The 22,378-nt window shown below is 51.5% G+C and overlaps 1 protein-coding gene across 1 annotated transcript in view; it reads left to right on the top strand.

Moving 5' to 3' along the window:
- PCSK6 (proprotein convertase subtilisin/kexin type 6) overlaps positions 1-22,378 on the top strand; it is a gene marked incomplete at its 5' end in the record, with an annotated part of 48,984 nt that overhangs the window by 24,653 nt on the left and 1,953 nt on the right. Inside the window, 11 exons of the mRNA XM_062583296.1 lie at positions 661-764; positions 2,168-2,285; positions 5,794-5,982; positions 7,252-7,388; positions 10,775-10,954; positions 13,264-13,366; positions 14,629-14,825; positions 15,908-15,995; positions 18,611-18,714; positions 20,725-20,854; positions 22,069-22,181. Of these exons, the coding sequence (XP_062439280.1) occupies positions 661-764; positions 2,168-2,285; positions 5,794-5,982; positions 7,252-7,388; positions 10,775-10,954; positions 13,264-13,366; positions 14,629-14,825; positions 15,908-15,995; positions 18,611-18,714; positions 20,725-20,854; positions 22,069-22,181 (1,463 nt within the window). The remainder of the gene's footprint in view (positions 1-660; positions 765-2,167; positions 2,286-5,793; positions 5,983-7,251; positions 7,389-10,774; positions 10,955-13,263; positions 13,367-14,628; positions 14,826-15,907; positions 15,996-18,610; positions 18,715-20,724; positions 20,855-22,068; positions 22,182-22,378) is intronic.

The raw sequence follows: 22,378 nt of genomic DNA on the forward strand, positions 1-22,378 counted from the left end.
GTTTGTAGAATTATAAATCAATCCTTGAGATACTCAAGAAATGACTGTAAGAGAAAGCATGAAAAATTCTTCAAAAATATCTCTGAGCTGGGGTCTTGGATGATGTTCAAAAGCCAGCAGCGCCCCATGTCCAGCACCCACGAACACAAAATCATCATGTAAATTCTGGCTAAGGTCTCACCTTGAGTTTCATTTTTCTGTTAAATGAGAGACTCCATTTCCTGCAATATTTTTCATAACTCCTACAAAGGTAGGATTTGGTCTGCGGCATGTATCAATGAGCTTGTTGCATTTAGTACCCCACACTGGGATTCGGTTCATTCCTGATCTGCTCTAATTACACCTTGGAGCACGAAAGCTAAGTATGTTTTGCCTGAAATAAATGCCTGCAAATGTCCTCAACCATGTGCCATCAGTCCCCTCCGGGTGGCCTGAACACTGCTCCTTCCAGAGTGCCGCAGCCAGCGCCACCCGCTCGGTCCTGGGTACCACAGGCAGCTACCAAGCTCTCGTCAGGGCAGATAGCATTTATCAATAACCATTGATTATTGATATTAGTAGCTGAGGCTGGAGTGGTGCGTCAAGGCGGTGCAGAGCAACAGCTTCAGTATGGCAAAGGCACCTTGTAACCAGTGTTCCTCTGTGCCTGTGTCATTGTAGCCCCTTGCTAACCTGGAGAGATGTCCAGCACCTGCTGGTTAAGACCTCAAGGCCAGCACACCTGCGAGCGGCCGACTGGAAGACAAACGGTGCAGGGCACAAAGGTGAGGCAGGCGTGCGGGATCAGGTCCATCCATACCGATTGTTGGGTGAGTGTGGAGAGAGGATCTTTGCAAAGCCATCTTTTTTTATTACAATGATTTGCACAGCTGAAATTCAGCAGTCTGCTTTGCTTGTCTTTGTGTTGTCTCCTCTCTGTTGACTCACATTTGGATAAGGAGTTTTATTTGCAAAAAAAGTCTGCAAAAGGCAAAATAAAGGCCCACAAAGCCCTGCTGACAAGGGTGTTTTCCCTAAATGACCACTCTCAGCTGGTTTTGAGCTGTGCCAGCTGTATTGCAGGCTGTTGAACAGCGCAAGGAGTGGGCAATAAATTGCAGTTCAATAAGCTCTGCAAAAACCTGCTTGTCATCGGCTATCCTGAACAGCAGAGCCACAACATCTGCTGCCCGTTTCATCAAGCAGTAGCTGGTCAGTGCTCAGGGATTTGAGACAGTGAAAGAAGATGGCTAGAGAAGAGCTAGCTGTGCATGGCCCGTGCTTCCACTGGGGCCAGAAGCCCTGCCTGCCAGCCCACACTGCAATGCACTGCCCGAGGCATGGTGGCTGAAAAAAACCCCAAAGTCAGCCCTGGCCCTTGTTAAGTGGTGGCTACCTGCGTCAAAGGTGAAAAGGCTCACAAACAGCTTTCAGCTGAGAGGGGCTGCTCCCTGCCACGAGGCTTTTCACAGCTCCAGGGCACCTTTGAGGTGTAACTTAGCCAAGTTGATTAGTGCCTCATAACCAGAGCAGGAGCAATTCTTGTGCATTCCCAAATGGCTGGGGGATGTTTCAGGTGTGCTGGTGCTTTGCAACACAACCTGTCAAAGAGATGCCATGGCAAAGAGGTGCTGAAACTTCTGCTAAGCCAGGACAAAGCAGCCCTGTCATGCTGCACAGCACCTTGGGAATTAGCCAGAAGCAGTTTTGGCTAGGATGGTGACTGACGTTGCTGCAGGGCATGGCTGTGCTAGTCCGGTGTCTTCGCACGGCATTTCATGAGTGGTAGAGCTGTGTTGCAGCTGTGCTGTATAGGGCCTAAGTACCCGGGTAGATTTCCGAGCCGTTTTCTGGACTCTTGAGCATACTGTTGTTGCTGCAGTTCTGCTCATCGCTGCCTGACTGCGCCATCTGCCCCGTGCCCCCTTCATGGGTTGTCTTGCTCCAGGGGGAGGTGGGGAGCTTGGCAGCAGGTTGAGTCCTCTAGCTGGTGAGGAGCCTCAGGAGAAGACCTTTTCTCCATAATGGCTTTGCATACTTCAGCCTTCCTTTGCTTGTGGTTTTGTTTTCTCTGAAATGCTGAGTGCCAAGTATAAATTTATTCCCTCCCCCCCCCTCCCCCCAGGTAGCTCTGGAGCTCAAGCAGTGTTTTTAAGGAAGTGGGTTTCTGAGTCTTCTCTCTTTCCAGTTAGCCATCTATATGGATTTGGTCTGGTGGATGCAGAAGCTATTGTGATGGAAGCTAAGAAGTGGAAAGCAGTTCCCCCCCAGCATGTCTGTGTTGGAAGCCTGGACAGGGTGCCCAAGTGAGTATTGCTGGCTGCGAACCCCTCCTGGGTCTGAGGGATATACAGCCTCTTGCAATAAGGGTTTGATGAAGTTTTGCAATGTAGAGACTCTGCACGAGGCTCAGTGTTTTCTGGTTGCCTGGTTTCAGGGAGGAAGCAATACCCTTGCAAAGACTTGCCGAGTTGTGACTCGCTGTGAGCATTTCAAAATCTGATTTTCACCCATTGGCACATCCAGCCAAACCCTGAAATGGAGCTTTGGAGACCCTGGATATCCCGGGAGTGATAGCTTAAGCTGGGGGAACTTTGACTGGGGTTCTTGGGTCATTCTGAGCTGCCTTCCTCAGACAAGCCAGATAAGTTTCATATATTTTTTTGGATGATGTTTCTTGGTACTGATGTTGCTTCTGAGATACTAAGATATTCCTGTTCCCTATCCTAAGTTCCCTGTGGGTTGTCTTTCGTGTTCACTGCCTTGCTGGGCTGCTCTGCAGGAAGGAATATAAACTCTACAGAAGATTACAGGCAGTTTGCTTCTTGGAAATTAGGAGTCATGGTGAACAGGACAAGCCCTGTTGCCTGAAGAGCCTGTATGCAAGCTGTGATAAAATCCCTTGCTATTTCGGTTCATAACAATTACCAGATACAAGGGTTCTGGGAGCTAATGCGGCCTTATTTACAGTTTGGGCTAAGAAAGCCTGCTAAGCTCTGTTCTTCTCTGTACAAGCATCTCAAGCCTGGCAGTAATTCAAAGCACCAGGTGAGCTCCTACCTCAAAGCAAGGGAATATTCATGGATTTTAAAGTCAGAACAACCCCTACCAGCTGACCTGATGTCCTGTGTATTGATTCAGAAGTGCCTACCCGGGATTTGCACCTGCAGCGTGATGACAAGTGGGTCCCACAGGGGCTCTGTCGGACCACGTTAGGCTGCAGATGATTTATATTGCTCTTTCTGTGCTCTCAGTTCCCAGGCAGGTGATCAGCAGGAAATTTTTGAAGGCTGAGAGTGCTGTTTGCCACTTTGGAACTGGCTTAGGGAGACCAGAGTATTCACCTGCTGGCTGCTATGTAAACAGTGATGTGTTGGGCTGATACCTCTTTTCCACAAAAGAGCTCATTTTGACTTGAAGGCACCAAAAATGGGAGCTTGTTACAAGGACTTCTCCCACTTCCCATTAGAGTAACGCCGGCAGTCTCTTTGAATTTGGCGTCAGGTTCAGACCATTTCAGGTTTGTATCATACTACTGGTAGCTCTTTATCTGCTAGACTGAAGGGTGAGATCAGTGATGTGAGCAAAGGGATTTACTGCTATAAACTGCTGGTGCTTCCCTGGGGTATCACAGCCCAGCATTAACTGAGGAGGTGAGCACGGGAGAAAGGGCTACGTTAATAATTGCTCTGCTGGTGCCTCGACGACTCGTCCCGCACTGGGTTCACTACAGCAGGAGTCCTCACCTACAACAGGCAGGCACTGACGGCTGTCATTCCGGCATTCCCAAATACAGACGAGGCTGGGCTGTGCTCTCCAAGGCCAAGGCAGGCCAGATGCCTGCGGGGCTTGCGTAGACCCTTCTGCCTCTCTTTAGGCTTGATCCATTCCCAGCTGAAACCAAACTCCCATTATGCCATTAGGCAGATATTACTCTGCGGGAAAGCAGGCATTTAAAGGAGTCCCAGTGTCCCAGTGCAGCGACCAATTGATTGATGAAAGTGGCATAATTTTCTCTTGAGCCAGATTAGAGTGTCTGGCAAAATCAAACCTCCTAGTAAGACACAACCTCATTTTTTAGAGCAGATAATTTGTTGATCAAAAAAGCAAAATTTATTTGGAAAGAATTAAGAAAGCAAGAGTAATGATTTGTAGCCAAGTTTGTTCATAAAGCAATTTATCTAATAGAGACACTAATTGCAAACCAAAGAGAAACACTGCACCGATAATTAAAATAAAAAGCTCACTTGGAGCCCATAAGGCATACATCTTGTTCAAAAGCATCTTGTTACTGTAAAGCAATTCAGCAAATTCCGGTTCTAGGACAATGTATTGCAAGAGAGGATGCAATAATTTGCTGCTTTTTGCTGTGAAGCAGTAGGAAACCAGGTTTAAACAAAACAGAGCGTCTGTGGCTTGCTGATAGGAAGCAGAGAGACACAGCACAGATGAGAAGCCAAAGGAAACACTCTCAAGTTATGTCTCATTAAGGAGCCCCTCCTGCCCCTTGTTAAAATGGAGTTTGTGGGAAAAGATGGAAATACAGAGAGCAGTTTGGTGCAGTTTGGATTGCATTTTGGGGGGAAACTTACCCTGCTGAAAATGTTGGCACATTTAAGCAATTTTACATCCTCTGTCTCTTTATCTATCAGTCTTGAGCAAAATACGTAAAGGGCACAGATGCGTGCGTCATCTGCGCCCACTTACACACCAAGTGAGCAGGTATTTCCTGAGAAATATGAATAGGCTCAAGCTGTTGCTATTAATGGTCAACAATTTTCCACGTGACGCATTTCCCTACTTGCTCTTGCTGTTCGCTTGGGCTTTTGCTTGCAGCTGCCCAGCTGGAGCAGCAGCTGGCCACTGCTGCCATGGGCTGGGGACGTGTCTCGAGTTTGTCAGTTCTTAGGGCTTGAGCACTGTGGGCGCATATCTGCAGCCCTGACTCTGCATGTGGGCTCACCTGCAGCCTTGCAGCAGCCCCTGCCTCTGATCCTCCCCTACCTCTGGCTTTGTGTGGGTAATTCAAGGCACAGGTTATTTAAAAGCTTTGGTCAGGTGGCCGCACTTCAGTGGGAGCAGGTTACTTGAGGTGGAGGCTACACACCTGGAAGGAAAACACTGAAAAGGGCCAGGTCTAAACAGCATTTGCTCAGTGAGAGTGAAATACCTGAACCTCTTTAGCATCCTGGCACCCTAAGGAAAGGTATTTTTTTTTCAATGAGGAACACATGAAGCATCTCAGATGTTGTCCTTACATGTGATGTTTTTGAGTGTTCACTGGTCCTCCCAGGAATTACATCACTGTTTATAACTATTTTGATTATTTTGAATGACTAAGGCAAAGTAAAGCCAAACTATGTGATCGCTGTCAGACTCCCAAACATATGTACTGAAGTATCCTATGAGGAAGTCTGGGAATAGGAGAGAGAGGGACTGCCCCTGCTAGTAGATTATGCATTAGCAGCATGGATGAGAAGCATCCTGGGACGCAATTCTTCCCAGGGCGGTGATTAGTCTTGCATTTGAGCATGTGCCCTCTGAAGCCCACGCGTCTTGATTGCCTTTGGCCAGCCATGCTGCAGCTGGTCGTCACTGCTGGGCTCAGCTACTGGCTTTGGGGCACTGCAGCAAAGTGCCTAGGTCAGAGCCTCTGGGCTGGTAGGCAGGTGCTGGGGAGAGACGGCACCCATGGCCCCTGAGCGCGGGTGGGATGAGCCGACCCCTGGCCAGCTGCTGCCCTGTCCTCAGGCACCTCTCCCCAAGGACGAGCACTCTGCCATCTCCTGCTGACACTCCGCTTGTCCCTGCCAGGTACATCCGTGCTGACCACGTGGTGCGCGCCACCACCCTCACCAGTGCCTGCGCTGACCATTACGAGCAGCACGTGGTTTACCTGGAGCATGTTGTTGTGCGCATCAGCATCGCACACCCTCGTCGGGGGGACCTGCAGATCAGCCTCATCTCCCCTGCGGGAACCAGGTCACAGCTCCTTGCAAGAAGGTAAAAGCAGCTGCTGTGGGGCCTCAGTCCTGTGCCAAAGGGTGGGGGAAAAAAACAAAATGCAGTTTGGGAAGGCAGCTTCCCTGGCCTTTCCTTATCCCTTTCTCGTGCAATGTCGGGGAGCTGCTGCCAGAGCACACAAGATGGAAACAGCCTTATTCTCCTGACTTTGAACTAGAAATGTGAAACCGGTAGGGACTGCTGTGTCACAGTTCACGGGAAACTGGGGAAAAAAAATGGTGTCATCGCCTTTCTTAAGCTGAGTCAGGCTTCTGGCATCCCAAATTGTGGTCCCTCAGTAACTGTGAGCCATGAGCATAACTGTTTACGGTGGTTTGAAGACTCCCAAGTGTTATCTGGCTGTTGAGCAGCTGTTGGAGATGCTGCTTTTTGCTGTCTTGCCTGTTGCCTTCCTCCAGGAACAGGGTTTGTTTCACAGTTTGCCTGTAACTAGGAGGAGCAGAAATGCTGCTTCTTCCCTTTTGGTGGCTCCTTTGCTTGAGTATTTTACAAAATGGGATTTCCAGATGTGGGGAGGCATTGGGGCTTGCAAATACTGGCACCCCAGTGCAGGTGGTGAATGCTCGGCATCCTTGTGCTGTGCCTCGAGCCCTGCTTGGAGAGATGCTCCGTGGGGGCCGAGCCCTGTCCTGGCACCTCCTGGGGGAACGCAGTGCAGGAGGGCCAGAAAGGGGCCCCAGAGCATCCCATGGGCAGCTTGACACAGCGCCTGCACTACCGGTACGTCTCCAGGCCCCTTCCTGCTCCCCTGGGCTTTCAGGGCCAAATCTCATCAGCCCTGACCTTGCCATGGCTCAGAGCACCCCGGGTGGGCGTTGCCACGTGCCAGCTGCCATCTCAATGGGCAGGTGTGCTGTGATGCGGTCGTGGGAACGCTTTCTGCAGAGGTGGCAGGACGTGGCCGAGGGCCCTGGATCCGGCACCTGGCTCTTGGTGAAGTGTTTGTGGTGGAAGCGAGATGCCAGCAGCCGTTTTGGCTGTCTGTGGTTGCCAGCACGCCTGGCAGCAACCCTGGCGATATCTGTGTGAGTGCAACAATCTGCCTCAGGCCTCAGTGCCAGCCTAAGGTCTCACTGGTAGCCAATAAGCCTGCTCAAGCTGAAGCCTCAAGTCCACAGAGAAATGAATCCTTATTTATATATCTGCCTTTTCTAACTAAACAAGATGTTCAGACTCATGCTTGTCGGTGCATTGCTTTAACGGCTGCTGTGCTGATGTGGGCCCCTGACCTCCTCACTCCCGTTGCAGGGTGTTTGACCACTCTAATGAAGGATTCAAGGGCTGGGAGTTCATGACTGTCCACTGCTGGGGGGAGAAGGCAGCGGGGGAATGGACCCTGGAGATCCACGACACCCCGTCCCAAGTGCGCAACCCCGCAGCGCAAGGTAAGGGCCAGGCACAGCCCTGGCCCACGTTTGCAGGGCGATCGGGTCCCGCAGAGATCTCACTTGGTGTTGCACTTACTTTGTGGTGGCTTTTATGGCTCTGTTTTCTGCAAAATGTTACTACCCAAATTTTCAAAAACAGCTATATTAAACAGAGCCCCAGAACCCAGATCAAATCACTTGCTCTGGAGGGACCGGTCGCCTGGCTAAGCATGGAGCCTGGAACGAGTTTTCTCCCAACAGTGAATTTGCTGCAAATGAGAGCAAGGTTTCCAAAATTAAAGTGCAGTGAGTCAAAATGAGGAAACCTAAGAGCTGTAATTTTTGTTTGTTTGTTTTGCTTTGCTGCTGGAACATCTGCAGTGTGGGCAGGGTTGTGCAACGTCGCAAAGAGAAGATGCCCCTTGGGCTGAGGACGGACATCCTGATCTCCCGGCTGCCACTGTGCTGGCAGCGGGGGTACTGTCCCTGGCCTGACCCCCTGTTTGTCACTAGCCCTGCCATCCCGCTATGCCCATCGGCATGCTCTCTGACCTCTTCCCACGCAGAGGAGCTGGACTGGCGCAATCCATCCCCCTCGTCCTGCCGGAAAGGGGCAGCTGCCTTGTGTAATGGTGGCAGCAAGGCATGAAGGATCCTGCCTTGGGCTAGTGTGAGTTATGGGGGTGTTAAAATCCAAGCTACCATTGATAGAAAGCCAGAATTATATTAAAAAATTTCTCCCACGCAACATTCTGGCCGTGGGTACACGTGGAGGTTAATTGCACAGGAAAGTATTTCTGTTTTTTGCCTTAGCCTGAAATCTTTTGAGCTACGAGTAGTAGTAGAGAAACACCCACAGAGCTGCATTTTTCCACCTGTATTTATGGTTTGCAAAAAGGCGAAGTACTCCCCTCCGGGATGGCACGTGCATGGAGCTCCAAATGGAGCCATTGGTGGTGGAGCCATGGAGACCTTTCCAGGGAGGAAAGGGACTGCTTTGCAGGGCAAAGTGCAATGATGGTGTGCGGAGAAGACTAGAGACCAAGGCAAAAATGGTGTGCTAGGGCAAATGGTTTCACCTATGATTTAATAATTAATTATATGAGGCAACGCTATTTTTGGCCTAATTGGGGAATAATCTTCCAGCTGCCATGCAATTGCTTCCTAGGGCTTTGCTTTATATGCATTTTCAACATGTTTGTTCAGCAAATGAAAAATGAACATACTGAATCACTGTTAAAGAGATTGCATCTTATTTAAAGCAGACAGGGAAACACAAGAGGAAAAAGAGAAAAACAGGAGGAAAGAGAGGGAAAGTGTTCTCAGCAAGCGGCACTCGTGTAAGCAGGAGCAGCAATAAGGCCGTTGTCCGCTTCTCCGCTTCGACCAGGGACCCCGTGTGCTGGGCACAGCTCCTGCGATCTTGAGCTGACACTAGGATGCTGCCGAGCCGGCTCCTCCCGCGCGGCAGCATCAGGCGCTGGCCAGCTGCACGTAGGGCTGCTGTGCAAAGTGCTGCGGCAGATATTTTCTCCTCTTGCAGCATTTACAGCCCCATGGGGAGATGACATTTACAGCCATTCGGATGTTATGGTTGGGAGGCCTCACCTTCCCTTGTGAGTCTTCAGTTCTGCTCTTTCCTGGATTTCTAGCCTGTCTGCCACATCTACATGGCCCGAAAAGCTGTTAATGATGGTTAGGGCGTTTCTTTTTTTTTTCCCCCTTCTGCTGATACAAAAGGGGACAGTGTTCTCAGAAACTGTGCTCTGGCTGCTGTTTGGTTCAGATGCAGAAATACCTTAAACACCCTTAGTCTTGCCATCATTAACCCCCCCTTGATAGTATTAGAAGTCAGATAGCAGACCATGCCTCGGCTTTCTGCTGTGAGGGAATAAGGCCTCATAAAGTTTTGTCCCTTCTTTCCCGTGGGCCCCAGGGCCACTTTGCAGACTCCCGTGCTGCCTGGCCCTGGCGAAGGGCAGGTCATGGTTGCCCTCCCTCGCACCCTGTCTCCACTGGCATCCCCTTGCCCGATGTCAGCCTTGCAGAGCCAGGCCTGGGCTTGGCCCCTCTCCCTGAGAGAGTCTCAGCCGTGCTGCATGCTGCTCACGGTGACAAAACGCCCCAATGCTTTAGAGTAAATTCACTCTCCTGGCTGGAGGCTTATGGCTGAACTCTTCCCAATTAAAACTGCCTGAGCTTTCCTGTCCAATATTTCCAGGCTCTGCACAGTCAATACTCGTTTAAATGCTTAAGCAGGTGGATCCTTTCAGTTCTTTCCAAGTGCAGCCTAAAGAAACTTAGGGCAAAGAGAGCCAAGATATTTGAGTGTTTGAAACATTAAGCCTTTCCTGGAAATTTAGGGATTAGCAGTTAAAACCAAATGCACTGCAGGCTTGAAATAACTTGCTTTCCAAAGCATTGATTGGGAATTAAGACCAGAAAAAAAAAAAGTGCAGAAAAGAAGCAGCGGCATTTTATGAACCAGTGGCAGAGTACCCCATCACTCCCCCGACATTGCGCAGGTTAGCAGAGGACTCCCGTGCAAAGCCACCCACCAAGGGTTGCACCCTTCCCAGGGCTGGGTGCAAGCTGGGCTCTCTCCGAGCGTGAGGTTACCCTCGCGGACCTCAAGCCGCAGCAAACGCGGAGAATGGCCATCACAGGTCCTCCCAGAGATGCACCCAGCCCCTGCCTGGCCGGGAGGATGAGGAGGGTGAGCACGTATTTCCCATGCCCTGCGGTGCAGCAACTGCCTGTCCCAGCAGCAGCAGGACCCTGCAGCATGTTTCCACTTCCTGGCTGGGTCTGGTTGTGTTTGAGGCGAGGCAGCGCATAAACCTCTTAAATGTTGGGGGAGAGGTTGTTGGTTCTCTGTTGGTGGTGGAGAGCACAGCTAAAAATAATCTGCTCGTGTGCGCTGGGCCCACTTTTATCAGACAGAAATAATCCTCCAGGTCTTAAGTTGCAGCTTTTAAAGTTAACATCTCTCTCTGTACTTTGGGCATTAACAATATAGTGGCACTGCGATTTATCAGACAAGAGTTACAGCATTAAAAAAATCCCTCATACACACCTTAAACTGTTGCTTTTGTTCAGACTGAGAGCTCAGTGGGCTAATGAAGATTTCTGGTTTTACGTTGTTCGCTGCTTCATCACTGTGCAAATGGCTAAGCTCTGACCTACCTCCCAGGAGGTGGTCCATGTCCCCTTCACTCCTTAGGCTCTTGCTGCTCACTCTTCCTGCTGCCGCCTCCCTCGATTTATCCCAAAACACTGCTTCACTTGCAAGTCCTCCGGGTCTCTAGTCCTGAAGGGAGGAGAAAGAGGCATCCTTGCTCCGGAGGGTTGTGAGCAGCAGGGAGACACGTGATGAGTTTCTCCTAACTTTGCATCTACTGCAGGGAAGCTGAAGGAATGGAGTCTCATTTTCTACGGGACGGCCGAGCACCCCTACAACACGCTCAGCTCCCACCACTCCCGCTCGAGGATGCTTGAGATCTCGGCCTCGGAGATGGAGCCGTCAAAGGCCGCCCTCCTCCAGAGCCAGATGGAGATTGTGGAGGAGGAGGAGGAGTATACAGGTAAGTGCCGAAGGGCCACTGGAGCCAGTGCTTCCTGCAGCACAGGGGTGCCCTACTGCAGACACACTCACTGGGTGGAGAAATGCAAGCCAGGAAAAACTCAGGGGTACTCTGGGGAGAGGGAAGGAAATTCAGTGTGTTTTTTCCTGAAGTCTTATAAAACATGGTGAGAGGGAACAAGTATTAATACACTACTGGTTAGGTTTTGACAAGCTACAGGCCTTGGGCAGTTTGAAGTGCGGTAGAGGGTTCACGGGGGATAGGTGCTCCAGGTCTTGGGACAGAAAAGTGCTCCCTGTTGCCTTGCAGCCCTCTGCAGTGCCTTTCTACACTATCTTTCTCAGTGCTGAGCAACAGCTCAATGCAGCGCACAGGTCACGATCACTCACACTGGGTGTTTGAACAAAAGCCCCCTGGCAAGAGGAGGAAGCTGGTGACCTCCCCATGCCGGCACGGCACAGCTAAATCCCGCAGTTCTGCAGGTGCTGTGTCGGAACCCCAAATCCACCACTCCAGGTCTTGCTGTGGCTGAGCATCCTGGTTGCTATTCCTAGGCCCGTTGGCCAAGTTTCTGTTTGGATGTGATGTGTTTAACAGGAGCCAGGCACTAGGCTGCGAGCAGTTAAATAGTATAGGGTAGGAGAGCAGGAAGGCCTGATGCAGCACTCTGGCTCTCCTCCCTGCTGCTGCGGCGTGCACGGCAGGAGAGCGGAGGCAGGATTTGGGTGGGACAAGCGCACCAGAGCATGGAGCAAAGCCGGCTGTGTCCAGTGTTGCCAGCCCCCACCTGCCTGCTGCCGAAGGAACTATGGCAAGCGGTGAAATTAGAAGCTAGCAAAACACCCCGTTCTGGCATTTCTACCACAAATTGGCAGTGAAGACATCTGGAGACTAAAAAAAGATCCTCTGCCTACCTCCCCCATTGGATGCGGGGAGGTGAGAGAAGCTGCGGGACCGGCTGCAAAGCCGCCTGTGGCTGCTCCAGTGGGAGCCCAGGGGAATGCCAGCAAGGCTGGCTCCTCACACAGCACCAGGAAAAAGTCATGGAGCAGTTGGAAGGATTCAGTGGCAAGGTCTGAATGAGGATGAGGAGGATTGGATCAACCACAGGCAGAGCCAGAAAACAGCAGCCAAAATCTTCACCCACGTGAGAAGTTTGCCATCGGCTTTCAGGAGGCAAAGATTTCATCCATCTCACTGCCAGTGGCAGGCTGTCATCACTAAGATGTCACTGGTGCTGGAATGGGGAGCAGCTGCTGTTGGTGGTGGGGTTATTGCAACCTTCCTTTTCTTGCAGACAACATTTCTGGCAAGAGAATGCTTGCCTTGGCAGCTCTGGCGCCTCCAGGTTTCATGCTTGCAAGCAGCTTGCCCCTTCCCTCTGACATCCCCTTGCTGCGAGGAAACAGCAAGCTCCCACAAAACGTCTGTCTGGGCTTCTCACCACCGCAGCCATGTTGCTCCGAAGGGGGATAGAGCCCTCCTCCATCCTGCCACCTTTCCTAATGGCAAACCCTCTCCACGCAGGCTAATGCTGATGCCATTGGGGGTGCAGTGGCGCCAGCCTGAGCCTAGCACGCCTGGGGTGAGGTTTTCCCTCTCGGCTCTGCGCCGCTCGGGGGTGGCCAGCCAAGGCAGACCTGCTGGGTTGACCGTGCCGCTGCAGCCAGGCAGTGCTGTCGCTGTGGTGGCAGGGGTGCTGTGCAAGCACAGGCACACTGGTGGTATCCACATGTTTGCCCGTGGCATATCTTAACAGCCTGCTAGCGTGACGTTGCTGCTGTCTGAAGAACAAATGTGTGAGGTCCTTAATTGCTGTGGCTTTCCCCTTGAGATGTTGCTTATTTGTAATCGCTTCAAAGGCACGATTCTCCTTCAGCGCTGCCCCCACGTGTGTATGTGTTTGTTTGCCCCGAGGTGGGGGGGTTAGCTGAAGGAAGGCAGTGTGGGATGTTTGCTGGGGAGGATAAAATGAGCAGGGAGGCAAGCGGCCTGGAGGGCAGCGGTACAGCTGCAGTGGGCTGTGGGCTGCCCGTCCGGGGCTGGAGGCAGGCAGAGGGGCAGGCAAAGGCTCTCTGCCACCTCCCTAAATTGAGGAACCCAGCGTAGTGATGGGGAGGCAGCATGGCCGGAAACAGGCATCCTCGGAGGCAGGGCTAGGAGCATCCTTGCAGCTGGCCAACTCACGGGTGTGGGCAAGCACTCTTCCTCATCTCGAGCCAGGGGCACTAAAGCAGTCTTTTGTACCAAGGCCCAATCCAGAAGAGCTTGGAAGAGCTCGTTCAGCTGAAATCTCTCCTGTCTTGAAGGTCTGTGCCATCCTGAGTGTGGCGACCAGGGATGTGATGGTCCCAATGCTGACCAGTGCTTGAACTGCATCCACTACAGTCTTGGGAGCATGAAAAGCGGCAGGTAACAGGCTCCTTCGTATTACTCCTCTGCATGCCACAGGTCCCCCATGTGCTGCTCAAATTACAAGCTGACCCCACATAATGGATGTGCGGGAGCACTCATGACAAATTAAAGCTAGAGGCTGTGCAAGGCTAATGGACAGCCCTCAGTTCAATTCCCACAGGCTAGTGCTGGCACGAGGGGCAAATGTGCCACAGTAAAGTGCTGGCGGGGTGCTCAGATGCACACACTGAGCAGAGGCCTTGAGTCCTCCTGCCCTCGCTCCCCAGACTCTCGAGCAGCACCTATCACCAGGGGTCATGCAACACTGTGGAGAGGACAGCGTATATGAGATAGAAAATAGAGGGAAGAGATAGGAGGAGGTATGGGGATTTCTACCATAAACTGGGATACGATGGTATGGGGCAAATAGAGCTAGAGGTCTCTGGAGAACCTTAGGAATGTAAGTCATTTGGGGAAAAATGTTTCCAGAAACATTGGCTTTGCCATCAAGAGTCACCAATGGGCTCAGGAGCCCAAAGGACAGATTGCTGAGATGCCAAATGACTTCTGAGATGCAGCTTTAGGGTCTTAAATCTCTTTGACTGTCATGGGGAAAGTTTACTCCTAATCTGGCTGAAATGGTGGTGGTGGTGTGCAGCTAGCTGAAAAGTTGAATCCACTGCTATTTATTACTGAGCCACAAATTCAAGACAACTTAAATCTTAAGAAGTAAACAAGAAGTAACAAATAAATAAGAAGTAAATAAGACAAAATTGCTGCTAAGGCTGGAAGACTTTCTGAATGATGTACTAATTCTGTAAGTGATGAGATGTTCCCACCTGGCCACTGGAATAATTATTGTACAGTGAGCATGGCCTTGATGCTGTCAGCCAGGGGAATTTAGGGACATTTGCATAAACAAGATTTATTTTCAATAAATACTAAGCATGGTGACTAAACGCCAGACCTAATGAGCTGTGAATACTCCATAGATTTTGGAAACGAGCTCTGCCCCTTGCCCCGACCACCTTCCTTCCCCACGCCTGGAGCTGTACAAGCTTAGCGCTGCCTGCGATCCCTCCCAGTGAGCGGGGCAGATGGGTGCAAGACAGACGGGCAGACACAAGGGAGCTTTGTCAGGACCTACACACAGCATAAGGCACCTTGTGCCACCTGTCTTCGCTCTGCATCCCTTTCCCATGGCTTTCCCTGGTTGCAGGACGTTGCCCATCTGACCAGGCATGGGGGGCTCCTACCCTTCTCTTGGTTTCTTCCTGCAGAATGTGCGTGAGCTCGTGCCCCTCAGGGTTTTTTGGCGACAAAGGTGCAAGAAGATGCCGGAGGTGCTATAAGGGATGTGAGAGCTGCCTCGGGAGGGGCCCAAACCAGTGCACAGCTTGCAAGCGGAGCCTTTATCATCACCAGGAAATGAACACGTGTGTGGTGCTGTGCCCACCTGGATTTTACTCTGAGGAACGTAAGGATATTTAGCACTTGTAAACTAGCATGAGGATATGCAGGATTTGCTTCTATTTTAAGTGATATGGATTGAAGAAATCACCTCCGTTTCTGGGTTCTGGCTTACAAATACACCCAGACCTGTATGTGGAGGAGGAAGAACTCTTTGTGCAGGGGGTGGTACAGAGCAGAGGCATTCAAAGCTGGCAAACAGCTGTTAGTCAGAGGAAGCTGTTATTAGTAATCGTAGCTGCTTGTAAATGCATTTCTCCCTGGTAGGTAATACCAATAATATCCAGATAAGGTGTTTTGCCATAGATCATCCCGCAGCTATGGGGCACAAATACCACATGCTACCAAAAGTACAGAGAGGAGAATCAGGAAGACATTTCTCCACTGTACAAAGTGGACACGTTTTTTGTCAAGAGAAGTGTCGTTCCTCCCCTCCTGCACTTCCATTCATCTCCGTGCTCTTCTGTGGCTGCAAGCAGTAAGCGCAGAACAGTTGCCTGCTTAGATTATTACAGAAGTGGGCTTCAGCGTAACCAGCTGTGGGCAGGAGCAGAAACGCTGCTTTCCCCCCATGCCTCTGTCAGATGCACCTCTGCAAGCAACAGAGCAGAATTCAGAGGAGCTTTGCCCATATTGAGTGTTCAAGGGCTTGATCCAGCTCCCACTGAAGGCTCCTTTCAGCTTTAATGAAAGCTGGACTGGAGCCCTCCTGAAGGGTAAAATCTCACCCACATTAGTGCTGCTCCTGGATTCATTGCCCTGGGGAAGCAAGGGGCTAACCTGCCACTGGGGAAAAGAAACATCCTTTTGACTCTCAAGCACATTAAAAATCCAAGCCAGCCTGTGTTAGTCACATAATATTTGCTCTATCCTCTTTTGAATATTCCTGTTGTCTGAACATGCACTTGGAAGTCATCTGCACTAGCAGAGGCTGTTATGGATGGGTGGAGGATGTGCATCTCCTTCCCGATCAGCTGCTGCTAAAACCATGCTGGATTGCAGCACTGCATGTGGCTTTGTGGCTGTGACTGCTGCTTGCAAATCACTGTCCAGATTTTATTCTCACCGACTCTCTTTGTTTTTTGGAAGGTCAGAAACGCTGTCTTAAATGTCATCAAAGCTGTAAAAAATGTGTTGGCGAACCAGATAAATGTACTGCATGCAAAGATGGATTCAGGTAAAATACCAACACAAGGCAAGTTTATACCGTGAGCATTTGTATCTGTATTTTAAATTTGGGAAACTTGTGAGGAGCCTGCCTATGATGGGAAATTAGAGGATGAATTAGCTGAAAATCTAGGTCTTGCTTCAGTAATATGACAGCTGGGACACAAAGCAATGGAGGTTTGGGAATTTAAAGGTAGCACCGTATGTCCATCTCTTAGCTGACAAGCACAGTCTGAATTTCATTTCCTTTTCTACAGTGCTTGCAGATGTGGCAAGTGCTGTGCTATGGTCAAAGACAGTGTTTGCTAAAATCTCAATGGAAAGAGGTAGCAATTCGCTTGTAGGCTGGCTTGATGCAACACCCACTGAAATTGCTTGGAAGTGTCCTGAATTCAGCGTCCTGTGAGCAGAGCAGCTCCTGGCACCGCAGTGACATGGGGCTGGCCTGAGCAGGCATCTGGGCCCCCAGAGCAGTCATTTACTGCTGGAAAGGGGTCCTGGGGTGATGCATGCTCTGTGGCTAAGCAGTCCGTGTGCAGCCAGCTGCCTCTCCCAGCATGCCTGGCCTTGCCGGTGCGACAAATCCTGCCCTGCTGAGGCCCTGGGAGGAGCTGAGTAGCAAACCCCTGTGTTTCCTTAGAATTTTTGCATCTTCTCAACTTCTTGACAGTCCCTAGTGCTGCTCAATTTACTGTCCTTTCACTGAGGTTGCTTGTAAGGCAGGAGCAAGGGCATCTAAAAAGGATTTTAAAAAGTGAAAAAAAATGTTTGGATATTGTAAAATGGACATTTCCTCTAGAGTCTCAGATAGTTTTTTCAGAGTAATCCCAGCCAAATGGAGCAGTGCAGGCTACGCACATTATTTTGTTTACCTGGCAGTGCTGTTACTAGGCTGATGCTATAAATAACTATTCCAGGTAGATTGAAAATGCATGTTCTAAATGCAGAAGCCCTTTGCTTAGGGCCGTGTCTCCCTAGTAAAACTTTACCAGACATGCTTATTCAGTCGTGCTAATGCTAGCTGGTCAAGAGTAGCTGGCTGGGGGCCATACAAGAGCATCTTTTTGCCTTGCTCCCTGAGAAGATCAGGTGCATTAATGGCTTTCCAGCAGTGCCTCTGTGGTCACAGGGCCCAGCAGCGCTTACGAGCAGCAGACAGCATCGCACAGGCTGCAGGACAGACAGGGCTGGGCCAGGTGCAGGAAGCTCTTTTTCCCCCACAGGCATACATGGAAAGTAAAATCTGGTAGCATTTGGATTTGCTCAAAGGCTGAAAGTGGGCTGGAGCAACTGTGTAATAACATGGTTCTTGCAGGGGAGGCAATTGCTGCTGCCAGAAGATTATCTACTCCCTCAGAAAAGTAAAAGTGGAGGCACTTCTCAGGCACAATTCATACGATGCTTCCTTTTTATTGTCCAATATCCTTTTAAGCTAGGACTTTAAATCATCTCTGTCACGTTAAAGCACTAGTGGCCCAGCCGCGGCAGCTTTGCTAAGTGTGTTCCCTCTCTGCTGTCTCTGCCACTTGGAGAAGCCGCACGGGGGCCAGTGTTTCGGTGCGAGAGTGCAGCCAAAACTTTTCCTCTGGGGACCTCGTGTCCTTTGGGGTGCAGAGTTGGGCCCATTTCACATGAGCACTGCCCGGGATGCAGCAGACTCTGGCCTGGAGGCAGCCGGGAGCCTCTTTTCCACAGCAGGAACCACTGGCACTGCTGAGCCCCAGGGATGCGGGGTCCCCGCTGAGGGAAGCGCAGCCCAGCACCCGAGCTGTGCCGGTGCAGAGCAGGGAGACAGCTCCTGCCCCTGGGGACGTGGCAGCCCAACGTGGAGCTGGCCGTAGAGGGTTGCGCAGCAGCGTCTCCATGCGCATCATTATGACAGGAAATAAAACCGAGCGATTTAATTCCTCCAAAGCCAGGGGCCTTCAGACTTACTAAAAGCCTTTTCGGAGGAGGCACATTTGAAACAATTTCCTTTTATTCCAAAGAGCCTAATGATGCACCAGGCCTGTGGGAGAGTCGGGCTGGCTGCCCATGTGAAAAAATAATTCTATTTCCTCTTGAACATTTAATTAAAGAACCTGCAGCAGTTCCTTGTTCTTAGGCAGGACTTTCTTTTGAAGTGCTGGCTGGCTTTCAGACGCCTTCTGCTCTGGGAGGAGGCAGCAGGCAGCCTGGCTGTGCTGTTCCACAGCGGATGAGTCTTTCCGTCCTCTTCGTGGTTGTTTGGATTTGTTGATGGCCGTGGCACAGCGCCTGCAGGGCGACAGCCCTGACCTGAGCCACAACAGCAGCGGAAACAGATGAGCAAGAGGCAACGTCCCCACTTGCTTTGCAGTCCCCTGCAAATCTGCAATAACCACTGGCTGCAGCCCCGTGTGTGAAACCTGGGTGCAAGGCAGTCGAAGGGTGCAGAGGTGCATGAGTTACAGCAGCAGCCGGCTCGGGTGCAGGACAGGTGAAGCACAGCCATGGCGCTGCACCGTGCAAGAGCAGCCGCACCACAGGGCAGGCGAGGGAGCATCTTGGGCAGAACGGCCAAAGGTCCAGCTGCAGCAGGCTGCATTAAATTTATAGCCGTATCAGTGTGTTTGGGTGCAAATTTTCTCTCTGCTTTCCCAACAGCCTGGTGGGAGAGAGCTGTGTGCCGGAGTGCCAGCCCACCACCTACCTCAGCAGGGAGCCCCGGCGGTGTGAGAGCTGCCCCGCCGGATGCCCGGCCTGTGCAGGTACGTCGTCCGCCCGTGGCATCCTCCACCGGCACCCACAGCACCCGCAAGCGCCTTTGCACTGCCACACAGACCCCCCCAGAGCCCGTGTGCTTTGCGGGCACGACGCTTGCCGACATGGCGATGCCTGCGGTGCTGGCTCTCTGCTGAACTGAAGGGCTTTGCTCTGTGTTGCTTTTTGTGCGTTTGTCGCAGTTAATAGCCTTGCCATGGGGAAAGGCTGGAGAGCTGGGGGGGAGTGTTCAGTTCGCCGGGGCTGGGAGCCTGCTGCCATCCTGTCTCCTCTGTGTGCTGCCAGGTGGTGGAAATATATTTAAATTGGAAAGGTTTTTAGAGAGTTTTTACGTTTTTATTAGAGACATTCTTTATTCCTTTATCCATCTGAATCCTTAATAAGCTTGGAGGGGGCTGTGAAACCCATTCAAAATGATCAAAGGTGGCTTTCTAGCATGTAAAAATGCCAGGCATTTAACGCGTGTTATCTCCAGTTGTCGCGCAGCCAGGCGTCCTCCCAGAAGGCTGAGAGCAGCCGCTCTGGGGTCCTGCAAAGCATCCTGCTTGCCCGGGTGCCTTCCCTGCCCCGAGTCCCTTCGCGCTCCAGGAGAGATTATGGCAAACAAAGTCAGGCGCTGCCACTGCTATGCTCCAGGCTTTATGGCCAGCCTGGCTGCGAATCCCCACAGAGAGCAATGCAGCACCTCGCCTGCAGAGACTCGGGGGCCTGGAGCTGCCAGGGAGCAGGGTCTGACCTCCCTGTGCAAATCTCCTGGGAAGAGACACAGGAGCCTGTGAGGTCTGCAGAGAGGCAGCCTCAAAAAAAAGCAGCAGGGCTGGAGGTTGCTTGTTTCTGGCTGGTAAGGGTTGCACAGGCTGTGCATGAGCAGTAGAGGAAGCTGCCTCGCTCAGACCCACACGGGTCCCTGCCCGGCCTTTTGGCCACTGCAGTGGGCAGTGAGGCCAGCTTTGTGTTGCTCCGATCCGTCACCAGCACACTGTTGTCCTGGAATGCCGTCGGCTCCTGCCGGCGCTGCCCACCGCTGGCCAGAGTGCCCCCCTGCACACACACCACAGCGTCAGCAATGTCCTTCCAGTTGTTCCCTTCTACAGTTTCTTCAACTTAAAAATATCTTTGCCTTTTTCACCTGCTGGTACCACTGTGTTTCTATAAAAGAGAGAGCGCGTTTCTGGGCAACACTGACTTCTGTCCAGTTTCTGAAGCTGCTCAGTATTCCCTTTACATTCTGTCCTTTTTGCTTTTCGACTGTCCAGCTATTTTCCATTGTTAATGTTTTCATCTGCCCTCAAAATCATCGTAGATCTGATGATAATGTGATCTCTAGACAATTCTTGTTCAGTGGGGTGAATGTCATTTTTCATAAATGGCTGGATAGGACTAAATCCAAAATATTCATTGATCTTGTTGGCAAGTGTGGAACAGAACTGGCTTTTAATCCCTTGAGAAAATTATTCCCTTTCTAATTCTTATTCCAGTCAGTGTAAAGGTACTTCACTGCATTTATTTTTCTAGCCTTTTCTCTTCTTTTCCTGCATAAACATTTCTCAGTCTCAGTGCACAGAAGGCTTCTAATAATGCCATTTTAATCACTACAGTTTATTATCTAGTTGTAACATACTGTATCAGAAAAAGGCACCTCTGCTTTCCTGGCAATTTCAGCTCCTCTCCAGTATGCTTGCTGCCTCTGTCTGCTCCGCAGCTGAATTTAGCATCTCATCCCTTTTCCCAGCGGATGGCAGGTGCAGCTGCTGTGCCACTCCATGGAGTGGTTTAGGGGGCAAGAGCAAAACCTGTGCGTGCTTCAGAGCAGCAGCCGACCTCCCAGAGAGGTTGGCACGCTTCCAGCCCCCCAGTCCCTTCCCGAGGGACACCGCAGTGCCGCCACATCCCTTCCTGGTCTGGCGACCAGGATGCTGGGCCCTCGCTGGGCTCGTGCACCGCTGTGACCATCCCCATGGCCGCCTGTCTCACCCCCCTCTCCCCTGTCCCTGCAGAGCCAGGTGAGGTGGACTGCACGGCCTGCGCCCAAGAGGTCTCAGCGCCGGAGTGGCGCTGCGTCGCTGCCTGCCCCGAGGGCTTCTACCCCGGCAACAGCCACGGGCTCCCCCACAAAGTCTGCAAGAGGTACAGTACCCTCCCGGCCCGGCCGACGTCCCGCGGGCAACGCCTTCGCCAGTGAGCGGAGCGAAGCGGGGCGGGATGGCGAGCGCAGGCACGGAGCACAGCGATGGTAAAAATGCTGAAAACAGCTTGCAGCTGGAGCCGATTGCTAGGCAAACCAAAAAAGGTACGGGTGAGCCGGAGCAGCCGCCAGTGTTGCTCGCATGGTGTTGCCTTCAGCTCAACGGTTTCTGCAGGGGCAGGTAGTAACGGAGCGAAGAGGGACAAGCTCCCCTCCCATATGGATTTACGAGCAGCAAAACTGTGCTCTCCCCCACGGGAGATGTTCAGCCAAGATGTCTTCAGGCTACAGTGTGATGGGTTAACCCCAGGTCCTGGGGCTCTTAGAAGGTGTAGGAGGAACGCTGGTATTTATACAAGTATCCCAGCTTTCAGTCAAGCACGTTCAGGCACCCGGAGGCATGTCAAACATGAGTTGCTTGCTCCTTTTGCCCCCGGGTGCTGTGTAAGCAGTGTTTAGCCCATCCCTTTGCACCGCGTGGGGGCTGCGTGGTGAAGACAGAGAGAGGCTGTAAGAGAGCAATTTTCTCCTACTCTTGGGCACTCGGCACTGTAAGTGGAGAGTGGGAGTCAAGTCAGCCTCATTAAAGTGAACATGAAAGTGAAGGATGAAAGGTGACTTTGAACATGCTGTCTTGCAGGGTAGTAGCAAACCCAGTTCCTGCCTCCTGGAAGGTTTTCTGGCTCATCTGACCCGTGCTGGCTCTCCAGCAAGGCGGAATGAGCAGCCAGGCTTTTCTCTCCAGATGTTTCGGGAATGGCAGTGCAGCAGCGGCTGCCATTCCTGTGTTGGGTATTTTCTCCAGGCAAACAAGGTACAAGCAGTGGGGGAGCCCATGTCCCGTTTGCAGCCCTTTTTTTCTAAATGGGATTGCTGAGGAAAACATATTTGTCCCTCCAAGCCCCAGCCGTTGCAACAGGAGAGCAGTTTGGGGATGTGGCTGCTGTGACTAGGAGCTGAGCTGGAACGCACTGAGCCTGTTTTTCCCAGGACAGCAGTAACTTTTGCAATTTTAGGTTCCTTGTTTTCCACATTGTTGGTTTGCTCTAGATTTGACAGTGCCTGCAGAGGCGTATTCTGGCAGGTAGTCCATTTAGGGTGGCCTAAGGCCAGGGGCTTGGGCTGGTTCAAAACCACACTGGGTTTATTTCCCCAGGTGTGACGACCACTGCTTAGCCTGTGAAGGCTCCAGCGGGAATTGTGTCAAGTGTAAGGAAGGCTACAGCCTCCTCAGCGGCTCCTGTGTGACAAATGAGACCTGCACCAACGGTAAGTAGTTACGAGATAACCACAAGTACTGTGGTTATTCCACAGTTGCAAAAATGAGGGTTTCTGGGGACTCCCTCCATGGCCTAAAGCTACTGGGCTTTCTGGGGCACGGCTGCAGCAAGCTGCGCTCCGGCCGTGGTGAGCACAGCAGGTTACCGGGCAGAGCTGTGAATATCTGCCTGCCACTCAAATGCATG

The sequence above is a fragment of the Rhea pennata genome, chromosome 10, assembly GCF_028389875.1.
Source record: "Rhea pennata isolate bPtePen1 chromosome 10, bPtePen1.pri, whole genome shotgun sequence".
NCBI lineage: Eukaryota > Metazoa > Chordata > Aves > Rheiformes > Rheidae > Rhea > Rhea pennata.